The 19,399-nt window shown below is 39.9% G+C and overlaps 1 protein-coding gene across 1 annotated transcript; it reads right to left on the minus strand.

The window, feature by feature from the left end:
• Positions 1-534: 534 nt before the first annotated feature.
• VKORC1L1 (vitamin K epoxide reductase complex subunit 1 like 1) lies at positions 535-17,399 on the minus strand. The gene is made up of 3 exons (XM_075771656.1): positions 17,144-17,399; positions 5,315-5,424; positions 535-4,614 (listed from the first exon to the last, which is right to left on the minus strand). The coding sequence occupies exons 1-3, from the start codon at positions 17,335-17,337 to the stop codon at positions 4,388-4,390; spliced, it is 531 nt and encodes a 176-aa protein (XP_075627771.1). The 5' UTR covers positions 17,338-17,399; the 3' UTR covers positions 535-4,387.
• Positions 17,400-19,399: the final 2,000 nt, after the last annotated feature.

Consider the following 19,399-nt stretch of genomic DNA (forward strand, 5'->3'; position numbering starts at 1 on the left):
CTTGTTCTTAACAGCTCAGTGCAATTGTAAACCCAACCCACCCCCCAAAACCTCCCTCCCCCCCAAACCAGGAAAACATACAGCAGTTTCCAGATGTGCGATCTTGTCAGAGTGGAGTTAAAGCAGACCTACAGAACCAAGGAAAACGGGAAGTGATAAAAATAACATACGGAACATTTTTTTCTTTGCATGTTGCTTAAAGAACTGTAAACAGTTAAAGCCTCAAGTCAACGCTGCTCAACCTTTACACACTCATGTGCACACAACATTCAGCAAGACTCTATGATGCTGCAGAAATTCTACAAACTGCTATCTCTGGCGACCCAAGTGCCTTCACCCTTCTACCGCTAACACGCAACGTCTTTAAAAAAAAAATCACAACTTAGTACATTTCTAGAAACAGAATTACAGTACTGACTTTAAAAAACAGTTTCTAAGGCTCAGACTGAGTCCAAAAAGGCCTCTAATTGGGTTCATTCAAGCTCTTATGTCTGGACTGCATGAATGCAGCGTAAGAATGATTGCAGCAAGACATCCACAGGTAATTTCTACATTTATTTTTTATACCAAAAAGTTATGTGCAACAAATAGAATTCGTACATATTTACATTGTTTTACCTGTTAGCAAAATTGTATCCTAAACCTCCAATAGAGAATCTTTCAACCTATATTGATAAAAGGAACATCTGCCCAATGACTCCATTTAAATGGATGTTTAATTTGGAGTTTAAAGCACTAGTAATAAATAGTTGATGGAACATACTATACAGAACAAACACCTAATATTTAGGTCATGCTTCACACAGTTTTATGGTACGAGAATACTTCGTCTTTTCTGGACCAGTTTTGTCTGGATTACATTTAAACAACATTGGCAGAACCAAAGCTATTGGATCTCTCTTTGACTTTAGCCCATAAAAATTAGGAGCATCAAGTGCTGCCTGAAGCACCTTGACGATGTTTTTGAACAATCAAGAGACTGTACAGCAGGAGACAAATGCGTACTACAGTATGCAGAAACCTCCTAATAAGAGAGATTTGGTGTCGCTTTAGGTATCAAAGGGGGTAGGGAATGTTTCATTGACCTTCACATTGCAAGCACTTTACAGTAAGAAACTTCCAAGAACATTCATTTCCTAAATGAGACGTGAATGCTTCGTTGGCCTTAAGAGTAGCAAGTATCTTACAGTAAGAGGATTTCAGGAATGTTTAATTCCTAAGCAGGTTTTGGGATGAGGTTCTTTTGCCTTTCCAATCTGCCCCTCCTTGTGGAACTTCTGAGAGCCAGGAGGGGAAGAAAGCCCCAATTCAGAACCACTGTTTGTAGATTAATTATGAATCATTTTCCCCGCTCTGTCTTCAAAAGTGTTGAAACCACAACCAGAATCTGGGTAATGATACTGCTCCCCGTCCCTCTGCCAGACCAGGTATTATTTACTAGCTTTTACCCACAGTCTTGTATCCTCAAGAATTTGCCTTCAGATTTGTAAGGCTCCAATTAATCTCAACCACACGTTTGCAATGACATTTGTTTTGGGTGGGGGCAGCAGGGGGGCAGTTGCCTGAAGCACTTGTCAGATTTCCATCACACTACTAATTGTAACCCGAGCCATTTTACTGGAAGAAATATGCTGTTTCTATCATTGGGAGCAACGAGGAAAGAGTCAAAAAACTGGAAGCAAAAAGGTCCAAATTTCTACTGCTAATATTATTTTGCCCTTTATTCAGGCCAACTGCATTTCTGAAGCACAAGAGAGAAAGTAGAAGAGTTAGGACCATTTCTAGCAAATCACTTCCAGTAAAAAGTAACTGCGAGAAAAGCACACAAGACAAGACAGTTCAAAATTAAGGATCAGATTTGCAAGTTCGTGCACAAAGTGTAGCTGCAAATTCTTCCAGAGACCAAACTCAATTCCCATTTGATCCCTATGCACGCACAAACAAGGACTGCAGACATGACTGCTGAAAATCTGGCCCTAAACAATTTTACTAAACAAACTGAATTAACAGACTATGCCCACACAGAAAAGCACAAGACACAGCGAAATTAGTCAACATCTACACTTTCAGCTGATGGGGCTTTTTTCCTTTTTTTTTTTTTTTTTTGATATGCACTACACCCAGAAATTGGACCAAGTAATCATTGAATATACTTGTCTCCATTGCTGCTTGTTCTGAGATATTAGCACTGCAACTAACCATTTCAGGCAGCACGTGTTCACCTCTTCCTTGGATGAAAAGATGCCTTAGTGTAGATCACAGGAATGCATCAAAATAAATCTATACAACATATTAAACAGTGAAACTGCCTCAAGGCTTGTAAAAGAACAAAGTAAAGCCTTGAGGGACCAGGTTAACATCACTCACTCCCCTCATGTCAAAGTTCAAGGCATTTGAGAGACAGAACTAAACATCAAGACAAGCTTTAACTATACTCTGGTCAATACAAAACGCATTTAATGAATTGTCTAAAACTGACAAGAGGGACAAGTAATTTAGTGTTACATGCAACAGATGTTACTCATACCACAGAACTCTATACATAAAAGCAGTTTCCACCTACATCCTTGATACAAACCAGAAAATTACTTCAGTAGTAATTTAAATACTATTTTGTGAATTCAATCTAAAATGTCTATTTTCTCTACGGAACACTGCATGTTTCACAGTCAAGTTTATCCTCAGCAACTTAGTGTCTATAATCCACTTAGCCATACAACATAAGTGTCTCTCTGACATTCAAGTTTAAGAAAAAATATCCTAAAATTAGTTTAATTCTTTAAATAAATGGGTACGCAGTTGGAATTCTTCATATTTAGAAGCTGACAAGGGCAAAAAGCAGCACAGCACCAATTACAGAAAAAAGCTGAACCTATATATTTTGGTGTCACAGAGTCTGAAACACAAATATTTTGCTTTTCCAAATCGCATCACCAACCTTCTATCACATTAAGTTAACTGACACAATATTGCTACCACTTCTCAATCTAAAAACTAAAATAGATCTCTTAATACTCTTCTATGCCCAGCAAGTTTGCTGGGAATTTTGTTTGTTTGTTTGTTCATTTTTAAAGCAAGGACACTTCTGCCTGCCAAGTTCAACACAAAGTATTTGGTTTAAGATTTTAAGACAGAAGGCACTTTTAACATTCAGCCTTAGAATACTGAGTGCAGAAACAACATTTACAATTTTGTTCCTTGGTTTAAATCTGCAGTTTATTTTTTTTTTCCCTAATTAGTTATTAGAGAGAGCAATGATAGCACTATATCACATTTCATTTTCAAGAGCACATTTACTTACTTATCCCACTAAATAGGTTGTCCTTCCCAGGGATCTTATGTGTGTCAAGCCTAAAGTTCACTTCCCAATATAGCACAAACCAAAGATCCTGACGAAGATCAATTAACTGCTTCTTCAGTGCACTACTTTGTTATCCCACTCAGTCAGTGGTTTCCACTGCGAATTGCAATTTTATACTGCAGCATTCATATAACATCAAACATTAGTAACACTGGCTGGCTGACTGCAGTTTAAAAATGAAACAGCTCTGCATCGAAATTAAGTCCTTTGATACATCAACCCCCAATCTGCATATCATATCCCAGTGGTATGCCTTCTATTGACCACATTAAGCTATTTTCATTCTTTACAGAAAGTAATGAAGTTGTGGTTTAATGAACATACTTCAGGTTTCAGCTTAAATTCTATTTTCCTTACTGGAGACAAAAAAAAAAAAAGGAACAAACCCCAACCATCATTCTTATGAAAGCACTAGCAGCGAGTGCAGCAACACGGTGTTCTCTCTATAGAGGTCACTTCTTCCATCGTACCCATTGACTGTTAGCTAACACTCTGACAGCTCCTAGGCTAATGAAACTGATTGTACAGTGACTTCTCCAGGGATGAAACGAGTATTTCTAATTTTATTTACAGTATAAGTCCTAGTCAAATCTAAGTCCATCAGCTAAAAAAAAAGTAATACATATACTGTAAACATGGCAACATTAAATATGGTAATGCTAGTCTAGAATATTTAATGTCATGACCACATCTTGTTATACCTGAATTTATATACAGGATATTTTATAGCAAGTGTTATCCACTTCACAAGTGGAGGTGGAAGAGAGTCTAGGTTTTGCTGTGGCTAAAACTCCTTCAAAGTAAAGTTAAAGCTTGTCTTTGATTGTATTAGAGCTTTCTTTCATAACCACATTTAAGTTGAAGATTAGCACACAAAAAATTATCTAGGGCCCCTTCAATTTTATAATTAAAAATTCAGTTACAATTCTCAGGGAAAGTGTCTGATATGGAGAATAAAAAATTACTGCAAAATAAACTTAATGGAAGTTGGGTCTTCGGACTGTCAGTCAAAAGTTCAAACAGGCATTATTCCTGTTTGGGTTGGAGTTGCCGTTTCCAGGCCTCGTTCAAATAAACTAGTCGTTTGTAGTTGATGATAAAGAGAATGAAGTTCAGCAAATATGTGATGACGCAGACAATGCAAAATTCCTTCAGCACGAAGTACAGAATGTATGCCAAGTACAATGACCCTACTACAGACACTATGGAGGATGTCATGAGGATTAGAGCTGCTACTGCACTTGCTGTCATACCTGCAACAAGAGAGAGAAAGTTACTACCGCTGCTCTCATTCCCCCCCTTCCACACAAAGCAAAAAGCCTAAGCACTCTAATTCAAACTGCAGGCTACTCAGCAAGTCTGTATTACATAAAAGTCTGTTTAAAATACCATGAGTTCAAGATGGCTGACAAATCGCTATTTGGAGGGGAGCTTCTAGGTTCTGTACGACAGTCCTTTGATAAGAAGTATGTGTGGTATTAATCATCTTCCGTATTCCTGAGTTACGGGAAAGTTACATGTTTGTTGTGTCTATCAGTATTAATACTTTATAGCAGATCATATAGTTATGAAGAAATATGCATACATTACATTTCATGCACTATTTTTGCCTTCTATCTCTATTACTCCTGCAAAACTTGTAAATTCCATTTTTATTTCCTCTCTTTTCTATCGTGCAATCCAATGCTAAATACATTAAGTGAAAATACCAGTGCAGCAACTGTTTTGACGCTTATATTAACAGCATAGCAGGAAAAAATGCAATTGCTTGTTATCAGTTGTTTTTTTAAGCCCTTTGGACAGATGTATCATTAGGCTGGTGCTAAAAAATAGGATTAAAAAATCACATGCATTTATCTGGTCTCTTTCAGGTTGTGCAATGTATAATGCACTCCTCTTTCATCACCACAGACCTATTATATATTTTAGGCTCTAAACTGAATAAATACTTACCAAGTAGCATTTGTAGTATATAAAACACGAGTCCAAAAACACTGTTTGACTGATTTATTGCACTGTCCTTTCCAAAGATGGAACCCAACAGACCGAATCCTCGACCCCATCTGTAAAACAGTGAAACTAATTAACTTTTATTTGGATACCTATTGCTTTACATCAGTATTTTCAATTCATCATTGACAAAAAAAAAAAAAAAAAAGAAAAAAGATACATATATTGTGATGTGATGACTGCAGTCATGTATGAAGTTCAGGGGTATCCCTGAACCAACCAAGCAGCTTGCACCGGAGGGTGCACTAGGTACAACTTTATCCCATGCATTGCTGATGTAAGTTATTTGACACACCAGGAACCAGCAAGTTCACACAACTGCAACTTCACCAAATACCATGTCTGCTTCTTAGGGTTGTAGTTCAAAGCTCTTTTGTCAAATAAATACTTCCTTCCTCCAACAAGAGCTTTAGTAGTTCTCTCCACTACAGCAAGTTGGACACATGCTCACTAACCAGCTGAGGGAAAATGGTACAACTTGGTAACTAGTTGTTACCAGCTCAGCCAGGACTTACCTTGCTGGCACCAGAGCAAGCAGATCGGAACATATGTTTGCACTTCAGCTGCTCCTGATCAGTCTAACACCTTAGGAGGAACCCAAATCCATCAAGCAAACAATCTGGTGATGGTACCATAAAAAGATTCACAGACTTTATTTGTTAGATCCCTTGCACAGTGTGATGTTTTGAACTAGCACCTTAACCACAAAGTGACTTTCAACTTTTTAGTGATAAGGTAGAAAGTGGCACAAGCCCTACAAAACTGCTGGTGCAATAAGGGGGATAAAAGATTAAATTAGCAAATGTATTTGTGCTAGAAACCATTAATTTGATGCCCTAAGGCAGATCACACCATTATTTGTAAAAACAAGGCGAGGACTATACTTAGTGTCACTTGAAAGTATGAAAAGAAGTTAACAGTACTTCAACATGCAACTTAATTAACTTACAAGAGAACGTGAGGATATCTGCCAGCATGACTTTGGAGCATCAAGTCAAGCACTACATAAACATAAGGCTAGGTTCACGTTATCAGGTTAACTTTCACATAACTATGTAAAAAAAAAAAGGCACAATTCCTCACTGCTGTTGCAGCAGAAAACGTTAGTGTGCTACATTTATGCCAACAGAAGTGCAGTTTCTGAATAGCTTGTTGTACTGGTGACAATGGTTCTACTAAACCAAGATGCAGCAGAGGTTTGCTCTCTACACACCACAGGAACATTGCTGATATACTTCATCATACATCTGAGACCAGTGAAAGGCTACCACCACATTACAAGTAGTTTCCTCACATGAGAAAGATGCCACAATAAGTACAATTTAATACCATCTCCAAAATACTTCATAATCTCACAGCCATTTGTGCAATATTTTCAAAACATATTTGAATTAATCATTTTAATTCAAACTTAATAACTGTCTGCAATTAACTATTATACCCGAGTCTCATGCTCTTCTCCCCAAGAAACTGAGCAGAGAATTAGGTTCCAATTCCCAGAAAGCATGTTTACAACATAAACAGTAAAAAAAAAAAACCCAAAACCAACAAACATACTTTCAACTAGTTTGATCTCAAATCTTATAAATGACTGAAGTTAAACTTATGTGTAAATACAAAGCTTCAAGCCAGCATAGAAAAGACCAACACTTGCTTTACCACGGGGACAACGCCTCACACCCCAGAGCTGCGAAGGGTTAGAAAGACAAGAAGTAAACTGCTTGGGGGAGCAGTGCAATACTGCCTCACTCCCTGCAGTCAACCCAGTGTAATTTGGAGCTATGCAAACCATGGGGGACAAAGCTGGTTACACATCCTCCCTGCAGCATATGAAGGGCAACAGTCCCAGTTAACATATAATATAGTATTGAGGATAGAGGGCAAAGATCTGGAAAAGCAGCTGGAGAGATGCGAGTGCAGCACTTCAGAACTAAGCCACATTTCCAAGAGGGAGGGATTTTAAGAGATCAAACACCACGCAACAAGACATAAGCAAACACTGTAAAGAAATACTGCAAATTCCAAAGCATCTCAGCTATAGTGAGACTTTCCTCCCACATATTGAATGTTATCTGGATTTTAAGTGAGAACTGTTTATTTTTTAGCCTTACTTTGATAAGATGGTCACAGGACATGTAACAACTGTCTCCCAGCCACCAAATACAGCATTAAAGAGCCAGACAAATATATTAAAGGTATTATCATTTTACATTTAATAGTCTATTTTATTTATCTGTATTACCACATTTATAGATCTTTCAGCTTACTATCCACAGGTGCAATTTATTGTTCCAGTCTCCAAGCGAGAATTCTTTGCAGGGTGACATTAAACTCCATTTGAACACACTCAGGCCTTTCCTTACCGAGAGACTAAACACTGTAACTCAAAGTGTGCCCAAGTCTATGGTTCAACATTAGCTTAGCTCAAAGTAACTGCAGAATGCTGAATTCCTGCATTCTCCCTGCCCTAGCTGTACGCTCTCACTTCTGATGCTCATGAGATCCTGTCACGTTTGCAGGCAAACTCAAGCTTAAAACATCAGAAACGTTAGACAGAATCTGACCCTACATTTATTCTGCAAATGAATAAAATGTTGCTAATGGAAAAATAACGAGTTGAAGCCCTTCCTGACAGTCAGTGTCCCCAAGTGATCTGTTCATAGCTGCAAGAAGGTCAGAGCACAGTGAAAGCTTTTTCCCGTGCAATAGTTCATTAAGTGTCTTGTTGGCCTCGTAGCAGCTTTAAGGACATCAAGTATTAAATTTCAGTCCATGGAGTACAGCTCTAATCTCGCATCTTATTCCACACACTTCAAGACATCTAAGAAGCCTGTAGTTTAAGACATGAAGCACTTTTCCCAGCCTTATAAGGTTTGAAGTTTGAGGAAGTTTTCCGCATCAAACTGAAAAGCAAAAACCGTAGACTTTGTGTATTTCTAATTTCTTTACTGAAGAGGTTAAATCATGCCCTAATGCTATCAAGGAGCTCCCAAAACCCACTAAAATGCACAATGAACCAAGCACTTTTGCAAGCAATTGGACGACGGAAGAAAACTGACTATGATAAAAATCTTCCTTCTCACAATGAAATCATTCGAATCACACCTGAGTTATGATAACTTTGAAAGTCTAAAAACATACAGCAAGCAAATAGCAAGAAGGAAGATTGCAGTCCTAACACTGGAATAAACGTCAAGAAATAAAATATCAGTAAAAAGGACTATAAACTGCTCAGAATTGTGTCATGGAACTTGCCTTTCTTATACAGGATATAAGTTACAGTAACTATTGTTAACTTGGATCAACTTTTTGGACACAGAATAGTAAAATGAACTGCACTAACTAAAAAATTGCTTGCATAGCAAGATACAAACATAATCCAACATCACCAACTTTTTCCTGCTACTGACTTGTGGCTCCCCATCCCTGAAGCAGTCAAGTGTTCTGTTGTGCACATAATGCTGAAGTCACCCTGTGTGATTCAGAGCAGTATGACAAACCGATGTGGCAAGCTGGCTTTTGCCACACCCAAGTTTCACTTCTATTAAAAAAAAAAAAGGCACCTGAACTAACTTCAAGGAAGTTCTTTTAAAACAAATCTTTAAGATACTTTCCTGTATGTTTTAAGTACCCCAAATTCTCTCTCTGTTCAAGATGACGGCCTGCATCACTTCTCATTTGCAGGTACAACTTTGGTCTTGAAAAAAAATTTCAGACTAGTGATTCAAGAAATCCAAGAAAGTGTTTAGAACTGTTCATGTAGTTTCCTAACATCTAAAATTGAATATTGCCATGACTTTTAGGCCAATGTCCTTTTTATCAAAAGGAGGTCTTGAAAATTATTATCCACCCTCTAAGCAGTGTACCTTTTGGTCTGTGATACTTATCAAAGCTCAGAAGCATTGGATTTTTAGAAGTTTAAAGCAGTATTTGCATGCACTTGACACTTCTTAGCAGGAAGACAAGAACAACTGATGTAACTTTGATCCACAAGTGACACATCTCCAATAAAATCTGATACTGTTAAATCATTACCTCTTTTGCACAATTACGAACATCCTCAATGTTCCAGAAGAGCGTATTACAGGAGTATACTTTAATTCTCAACATTTTACCATAATTTAGCAGAGACAATACCACTGGCAGAAAGGCAGCCAAGAGATCCTCCTGCAGTACACTAGTATCTCAGTCATTTTAAAGGACAAGTAAACAACCTCCATGTTTAATAAGTTAAAAGCTGTAAGAGTTATCAGTATTAGTTCAAAAAGCAACAGAATTCCAAGTCTGCCAAACACAGCAATTCAAACAATCAAACAAAAAGTATGTATTTAGCCAGGAGTCAGATTATTATCTTGTTCACTCTCTGTCAGAAATGCTATACTGTTTTTTCTAGCCAAGCACCCCAATTCTGACAGTACCTGCAGGAGATGTTTTCAAGGGCTTTTACAAAGACATCATTCCCCAAGATGCTCTCCTTGACCTCAGTTGTCATTAAGTTAAGAATCAGCTTAAGAAACTTATGAACTGGGGTTTTACCTGCATCAACATGCTTAGTAGCCTACCTTGAAGCCTTCCTGAACGTACCCAGATGCTTTCTGAACACATACTTTTGACCTCCTCTGCATCCCCTGGTGATAATTCCAGAATCACATCACCTCAATTTCACTTGGCAATCCTTAGTTCTCATGTCAGGGAAAGAACTAACTACTGTAAATTCATTTTAACATGAAAATAACCATACTAGATCAGGTCAAGCACAGCCAGCTACAGTACTATGTCCCTGACATCAGCAAGTAGCAAACACCTTGAACAAAGCATACATATCATACTTCCCAGTTCACATTCTGGTCTCCTAAATGTCTAGTTGAAAATGCTATCAAATCCTTCAGGAGACCAGATTATTAAATGGCATGTATGATTCAAAAATCTGAGAACACTCTGCATATGTGCAGCAGCACGTTTTCCAACACATTTCTCTCTCTCAATTACTGGGTTTGCTGCAATGAAAAGGGCAAACAATAAAAAAATTGATTCTATATTCAGAGAACTGTAATGAACTCAAGTTTTGTTTTCCGAGTAACACTAGATTACTCAAAGCCTCTCATTTCAGGATTACTTTTCATCCCATAAGCATTATTTTGTTATCAACAGCAAGCACCATTTACCACTTTGTAACCCTGAAGAAACAATAAATATAATTTTCTAAAAAAGCTTAGACTGGATGAGCTATATGCACATTTCCTTAAGTCTTGTCTGACTTCTAAGTTATGGTACAGAATGAAAGTTCTCGGGGGGGGAGTAAAGCTGGCCTGTGCTCACACATCGCCATCACTGAAAAGCTCATATAAAGGTCAAAGGATCTGAACCATGTTAATACTTAGCAATGTCAAGAAACTTCAGTTGCAGCTTCTTTACAGCTTCACTAGAAGATTTTGGATTAAATGTAGTTCATGGTTACAAGGTCGCTTAGGCCACACTAACAGTTTTAATAAATTAAGTAAAAGCCTTCAATTAGAAGCCACAAGAAAGATTAAAAATTCCCATTTGTAAACTTGCCAAGAGTGCTCAAAAATTTCAATACTCTTAATTTTATGTTTAAATCTATTAGCAGTATTTACCATAAACAAATGAAATTTTGTTCTATATATCTTCCAGCTCTACCTCAGAAACAGTCAAAAAAAATCTCATTGTCTAGATCTGCAAAATCTCAAGCAGCCAGTGGTTAATTATTTTATAGCAGTCTTTACAGAAACACTGGTTAATCAAGCTCCAAGCCAACAGCATTGTATTCCTTCTACATAATCTCTTCTATTAAGCTATCACAAACAAGCCTGAATTTGAACTATAGGCACTTCGTTAAATACACTTTGCATCAGGCGAAATAATTCAGCCCTATTGCAAATTCTAGTCAAGCTAGAAATGATGTATTTTTGCTTTTCACAAATACACATGCCAAAAAAAAAAAAAAAAGACTCACATAGCTAGGGTACTGCTGTATTTTGTAAAAGATGTGCCTCAGCCACTACATATTATACCAGTTTGAAGTATTAAGTCATCAGTTTTCTTTTAAAAAGATGAGACAAAAATTGCTTGAATATCAGCTTCTGCCACTTTGGGAACGACTGGCTTTAGAACCACTGAAGCTGTTACTCTACAGATGTTCCTGAAACACCTTCCTTCCCAGCACATGGAATAACCCCCAGCCCCTGTCTCCCCAGCCAAGTCCATTATCTATCACCTCTGTCTGAGTCCTGTTTGCACACTTGCTGCCTGCCCGCCTGGCAGACCAAATGGGAGAGATAACCTTAGCTCACGCAGCAGGTTTTTTCCCCTTCAGCAGAGTTAGTACTTTGAGTTTCTCTCCCCTCCCCTTTGGCATTGAATCTGCTTCCATAAAACTTTAGTGACTTGTATCCTTTGTTAAATTTTTCCATTAAAAAATGAAAAATTATGAAATAAATTATTAATACACAACACAGAGGCTAAATCTTCTCCAGAAACCAGGGTAAAAAACCAGTATAATACAACTTATCTTGGCCTCAAGTTGTTTGTGCTTTTTTTGGCTCGATTTCCTTAGCAGTAAAACTTGTATCATACTCATCTAGCTACAGCTATGCCAATACACCATCATGCTGAACCCACAGCACTCCAAATCCTAATGAAGCAAAGTGCTTGACATACTGGATGGATTCTGTCTATGCTGATTTCCTTCTGCCCAATCAACAAGCCAGAGATCTTCAAACCTTCCCTCAGACAGCAAAAACAATGAACTGAGTAACTGAAGTACAGAGGAACTGAAGCAGCACCATTACACCTGCTAACAATTTGCAATCCTCAGAAATTAATAACAACCAATTTTAAATTACAGACAGATTATAGCTGAGTCTCAGGAGGCAACCTTTTCATGTAAACTATTTCAGTAGGCTAAGAACCACAAATATGATTCCTGTTGAATGACCGCCAGCTGCTCCACGTACCACCCTGCAGCAGTTTAACCAAACTCCTTTTTTTTTTCTTCTATACAGAATCAAAGATGCCTAACAAAAACAATAACTTGGCTCAGGTTAAAGAAACTTCTGACTAGCAAAGACTTGCAAAACTAGTAACAATTAAACAAAAAAAAAGCACGTGGCCCTCATTTGCCTACGCTGGTTCACAAGAAGGGACTAAAACTTCCCCTTTTATACTACCTGCATAGAGCTACCTTTCCCATTTCTCACCTTACAACAACTGTCACAAACAACTGCAGCTGTCAACCTCAAACATATCTGAATGCTTGCTTACAGCAATAAAAAAAGTGCTGGGACATCAGGAACTTGCCATTAATATGAAATCCAACTTCTATATAACATTCTTAAGCTGGAATCAAACAAACTTGACAGACATCAAGTTTACAGGAACCGCCCCACAACAGAATGGAATGGGAACCTGCAATATAAATATCAGGTCAGGGAGGAGGTCAGAGTTTTCTTTCATGTCTCATTTCCTTAAATAATGGGGTTGTTCTTGTCAACCTGATCTCTGTTACAGTCTGCACTCTATAAAGATGCACCAGAACAATAGTTCTAGCAAGGTGTGCTTCACTGGAAAACCAGCACATGTCAAATTTTAACTGCAATATCTTATAGCATAACTGCATGCTCTGCAGAGGAATAAGCTCTACACCTGCATAATTATACTCACACAACATAGTGTTAAAGTACGATGTCAAAAGACTAAAAAATTCCAACAATTTACACAGGTCTAAATTCACCATATAAATTATTTATGAAGGTGAGCAGAACAATATAATATTACAGTTGGCACAGGCCATGCTTGGGCCCATCCAGTAAAACAACCACATGTCTGCACAGATCTGTCCACAACACATGCAAAATTTTACAGATATATATTTCCAAGAACTACCAGATGATTATTTTGGGGCATCCACTAGAAGACATAAGGCAGAGATGCATATTAGACTGTTTCAGAACATGCATGTCAGAGTGGCTTAAATACAAGATGACAATCCAAGGTCTTGCACATTAGCATGAAGTTCAGAACAGGGAATCTCTAAAATACGTCATGTATCAAATTATATATCCAGATGAACACAGATTCTTAAAATCCTATTTTGACTCTAGAACTTCTTCAGGAAGTCAGCTAAAGATGTTAACCTAGATCAATATTGACTATTTCCAAACCTCGTCACTTACGCAGCTGCAAATATTGCTAAAGATACCCAGTGACATGTGCCCTTTGGTCATTCACGCCAGCTATCTTAAGTCTGTATTAAAGTTGTTACAGCATTAACACATGCAAGGCTACAAAACTTCCTTCAAAAAGAGCCATCTACCAATCTGCTCTGCAGGAACCTCATATTAATCAAGACAGAAAGCAGACGCATATTAGAAGACCCAAAAGTCTCCCAGGCATGTAAAAGAACAAAGCAAAAAGCTCTGGGTCTCTGCATTATGCCATACCACTATCCTTATTACTTGAAATTTGTCTATTAGTTTAATTCCCTCTGTGAAACTACTGTAACAGCAAAAGCAAAAATATTTTTCAGGAACTGCTATTAGCCAGTTTCATTATAAAGCAAGCCATTCTTGACACTTAATTATTCTCAAATATAAGACAGCAATTTGCTTAAAACATCTAGAGCAACTGCCAAATGAAAACATTAGGTATTTCCCTAATACCTTCACTTATTATACTGTCCTTAGCAGTTTTTCTTTTTAAACTATTTCATGAACTTTCCCCATGATAAAAGCTTGAAATATGCTGATCATTAGTATTTTGAATAAGGGATACTAGGAAAGTATCTCTCCAACCTAATCTTCTGGATGAGTCAGTCTCTGAAACAAGATTTTCTATGCTCCTCCCTCTGCCTGCTTTACAACATTTCTGTTCTCATTGCTGTGCCAATACCAGATTTGGCTTAAAAGCAAGACTTGGAAATACTAACAGCTTATTAGTGAAAAAAGTCCTCCCCAAAGATCAGAACTTAGTTCCAAAGTAACTCAGCTCAGGGAGGAATATGCTAATTTATTCTCATTATTCTATACATTTAAAATTAATCCCAACACAATAATGTGCTTTTTAAAGTTCAGTCCACTGTTGGAGTCGACACTCAAAATGTGAAGATTGTTACTTTTCAAGTTCCATCCGCAAATGAAGCTTAAATAGTCACACAACCAAATGAACCGTAGAAGCCAGTAGAAGCCACAAAGTATAAGTTTGTCACCCACTTAACTCTACGGAGTTAACTCTGCTAATCAGGTAATCAAATAATTTGTGATTGCCAGTGTAATAGCTTAATGAGAAAAAAAACCACACGAAAGTTAAATCTGCATTTCATTGGAAAACACTGGAACACAATATTTGAAACTCTACTATCCCAGTGAAATCTAAATTGTAGTTAAAAGTTCCTTTTAGAAATCAAGTTTCAGGTAAACTTTGGTGACACAGTAACAAGGAATATTTGATTGGAGAGAGAAAATGATGGATGGGGAGCTTTGGTAACATGGAAAATAAGATTAATTTCTTTCGATGTTATTCTTACTTCAAAGTTTAATAGCTTGCCATCTTGTCTTAGTTTTAAAGCAATACTCCTTTTTTGTCTGTGTCCTGTACAGCGTTGAAAGCACATTCTTCTCCAAATATGGTTTGACTGAACAGAACCTTCATGCTCCTTTTCCACAAACTCCTTTTACCACCTGCTCCAATTATCATGAGCCATCCTGACATTCACAATACTTCAGTCAGATTTTCCTAGCAACTGCTAGTGAGATTTTAGTTGATTTTATCCCTAATGGTTCATATTATAAAGAATTACTAAAGTAAAGTATTTACGGGTCTTACCATGACATATTCAACATTTCAGCTGCAGTATTACTAGTGAATACTTTAATTACCAAGCATTATTCCATAATTAGAAATACCTGAAGATATAATTGGAATTATTTTACTTCTTCAAAGCATTTAGTAAACATGCATTAAAACTATTACTTCAAATTCCCTGTCTCAATAGCAGCATTTGCAGTAACAATGAAAAGGTAATGAAGGACCAATTCTATACAAGAACAGACTCCTACAGAGGCTACTTAGGCACTTAAATCCCTGTTACTCTCTTTTCACCTCTATAGCTGTGCTAAAATTTAGATTACTAATGATACTCACATGGTTTAATCTCAGTAGCCTGTGCATAATTTTAATTTATAAGTTTAAGTTATCTGGCAAGCTTAATGAAGTCTTCTCATTTCAGGACACTTCTCAAATAGAGACACAAACAAACACCTTCACAAACTAAAGATTATCTGATGACAGACAGAAAAGCAGAGTTAAAGCCCTCATTCAATCACAAGAGCCTTCTTTCTAACATCTGCAGATACACATCTCTGCAACATAACACAATCCCAATTCTGTCACCACAGAAGTGGATTTAAGAATATGAGTTTCTTGTATGTTTTGCCTAAACAACTTAATCAGCTTCCACCTTGACAGAGTACGGGCATATTCATTGGCTTGTTACAGTAATACAGCAAATACCTTTGCAAAAACTGTGACAGCTTTTATACAGGTTACACAGAAGGGAAAAAAAAAATCTCAAGTACTCATTCAGCTGAAGGCATTAACATAATAACAAAATTCTCATTAGAAAAAGGAAGCTTTCAATACCTACATTTGCTGAAGAACCAAAACCCTCCCCTTCCCAGCTCCTTACGTGTGGACACATCTGCATATGCCTTTGTACGCCTACATATATATATATATATATGCACACAGACATATATATATGCGCGCACAGAGCAGTTTTGAGATTGCTGGACAAATCATCTTATTTCTTTAGTTGAAATACTTGAGAATATGCTTCTAGAGGAGTTTCTTAGTCAATTACACCCAAAAGTATTTCCTGTGGCATTTTTATACTGGTAGCACTTGTAACTATACAACAGGTTAAGGCTCTTCATTATTGTAATTCAATCAACTAGTTACTTGACAACAAGTCAAGCTAGCAGCATATTAAAATTTATACATTGACCGTCCTAACAGAAGTAAGAACCACTGACCTTTAGAAAACAATTACTAAAGTAATTACTGACAGGAAACCTGTAAAATAAATCACGATTTGGACTGGGCTTTTGCTGCCAAGGCATACAAGTATCTCTCAAATTAAGCACTTCCTCTGCATCGTGAGGGCAATCTTCTGTGCTGCCAGGTAACATTATAATGAAAAAGCAATTCAGATACTCAGATTGAAACAACCCAAAGCCAATCATCTACAATTGTACACGTTTATGTTGGCCTCAACCACTAGTCACACCTAAAGCATTTCACTCTAACCTGCATTCACCACTAAAAGGCCTGTCACTCTAGCTAACTGCCACTGATTACAACACAGAAACTGCGGGTGCCTCACTCTCCAGGCCGTGGTGATCCCGAAAAAAGCCGTTCCCACACCAGCCCTCCAGCAAAGGGGCTGCCTGAACCGGGAGCCCTGACACCCCTCTCCTCGGCCTGCCCGCCCTGCGGCCCCCAGCACAGACGCGGCTGCCCAGCCCCCTCCGGGCCCCAGACAAGCCCTCCCCGGGACGAGCCCCGGCCCGCAGCCGCAGGCTCCCGCCGCCGCTCCCCTCACAGAACCGGTCCGGCCCCCCCAGCAGCCCCCGCCTTAGCCCCCGAGGCACCGGAGGCAGCGCTCCGGGGCCCGGCTCCGCCGCTCCCCGCGCCCCTCAGCCCCTTCTCGCCGAGGGCGGCCTGAGGCGGCGGCGGGTCCCATCTCCGCCTCACCTGGAGGTGATGGCGGCGGAGCAGCGGACCCGCTCGCTGAGGTCGCACAGGGCCTGGTAGTGGAGGTCGCGGCCCTTCTCCCGCTCCAGGTGGCAGGCGTAGAGGGAGAGCAGGATGCCGGCCGCGCACACCGCGGAGCGGGCCACCCGCTCCCAGCGCGGCACCGACACTCGCAGCAGGACGGGCGCCGCCATCTTACCCCCTCCCTCCGCCTCAGCCCGCGACGCGCGCCCGGCGCCCACTGGCCGCGCACGCGCACCCACACCCCATTGGTTCGCTGGGCGGGCGCGCCCCTCTCGCCCCGCCCACACCGACCGCGCCGGACGTGGCGCTCCGCGACGACGTCACGTCAGGCCGGTGCGAGGGGGTGTGGCGCGGCGGGCCGTTATGGCGCCGCCTGGCGGCCATGAGGGGGCACCGCAGGGTGCCCGGGGTGTCGTCGTCGTCCCGCCCCCGGATTTCAGCAGGAAAATGAGTTTTTCCCCCTTTTTTCCTCAGATTTGGGCTGTTCCGGGGCGTGTTACTAAACCCGGGCACGGCTGACATGACCCTCAGGGCTGATGTGCCACTTCACTATAGCTAAGGCGACGCTGGTCTCTCCCACAGGTACTCCAGTGGCTGCACCAGGTTTTTTCCATGATTTTGGAGAGGACCAAACCACTGCAGCCCACAGCCACACAAACCCATCCGGTGCCGCCTGTGCAGAGGGACCTTGCTGAGGGCCTGTTACATTCCCTGAGTTCACCCTGAGACTTTCAGGACACATAATTTTGGAGAAACGATATAAAAAAATGGATTAAAAGTTTGTTTATTCTAGCGCACACCATAGCCTGGTGCTCCGCCTGACTCCGGAGCAGCTGTCGATGGATTTCCCCAAACCTCGCTCAGCCTTATCTTTGGAAGAATACGCTTCGCACTTGAGCAACAGGATTTCGTCATCTGTTTCACAGATCTAGGATCACATTTGTATCACACCTCTAAAAATAGCCAGCAGACCTGTGAGTCAATAGCGCTGCTCAGAATTAGACGGATACAACCAGAGGCAATCAGGGCTGGATCTTCTTTCTTTCATGCATGTCTGGTTTCTATCAAAAGTAGCATCGATATCTGGCCGTAGCTTAAGGAAATAGCTGATACCTTGGGTCTGCCAACACAGAAGTCACCTACTAGTTGAAGATAAAATAATCTTTGCTTACTGTAAACACCCACCACAACCACCATTATTGCTTTATTTTGAGGACGGCCACCAGCAACTTGTTCTTCTTCCCTTCCCCGTTTCCTTGTACGAACATTGCTGCTGGGCATTAGCAGATGGAAGAGCGAGTCAGTACAAAGCGAAGCTGAGTTTTCCCAAGGCAGGCAGGACGACAAAACACAACGCCAGCATTCATACCGCCAGTTATGCCATCCGTGCCTTCATTGTTCTGCAAAACAAAACGAATTCAAAGAGAGACGTGTTGCAAAACGACTTCAGCAACAAGAAGGAATCCCTCTGCCAGCAAAAAAGAGAAATTGAAAACTATTAATTAAAAAGAGTCAAGCAAACCATTCATTAAGAAATGAGTTGTTATCTCATGTATTTAGAGCTTGGCCCTTAAATAAGATGAGTTCTAGTCAAAGTTTTGCCTTTTTGTCAACCAAATGGATGCTGTGAGATGTTGGGCCCAGGACGCATCGCTCAGGCTGGCAGCAGCAGACGGAGGAGCGGGGCTGAGCCCTGCCCTGCCTTGCCCTGCCCGCCTCTGAGCGCTCCTGCCTAACTCCAGGAGCTATCCACAGGGCCAACTGCAGGAGAGAAAGTGCCAAATCTGAAGTGACTTACTGTCTGTCTGTCGTGCAAAACTCGTAATGCTTCGCAGGCATTTGACAAAACCCCAAACGCAGAGCTGCTGAGGAAGAAGCCAAAATGGAGAGAGGCCAAGAGTAAAAGAACCAGAGAGCAGTGGTGTGCGGAGATGAGCTCCTGCAGTAATGCCAGCAGTCTGAACTTATGTGGATGCCGCTGTTCTGAATATGACATATTCTTTATATTCATCTCCTAATAACGTTTACATTAAGAGCAACTGTTTTTCTGACCAAAGCTTTGCTTTCGGATTATCGTTGCTGTATAAACTCCCAATATTCATGCTTCCTTTATCAGAGAACTGTTACACCCCCCTCACATACAAGATGTTGAAATGACTGGTTTTACACAGCTACGTCCCTTTCAACTGAGGAAATTGTGAACAAGCAATTTTTGGGTCATGATAACAGCTT

This window comes from Balearica regulorum, chromosome 19, assembly GCF_011004875.1.
Source record: "Balearica regulorum gibbericeps isolate bBalReg1 chromosome 19, bBalReg1.pri, whole genome shotgun sequence".
In the NCBI taxonomy this organism is placed as follows: Eukaryota; Metazoa; Chordata; class Aves; order Gruiformes; family Gruidae; genus Balearica; species Balearica regulorum.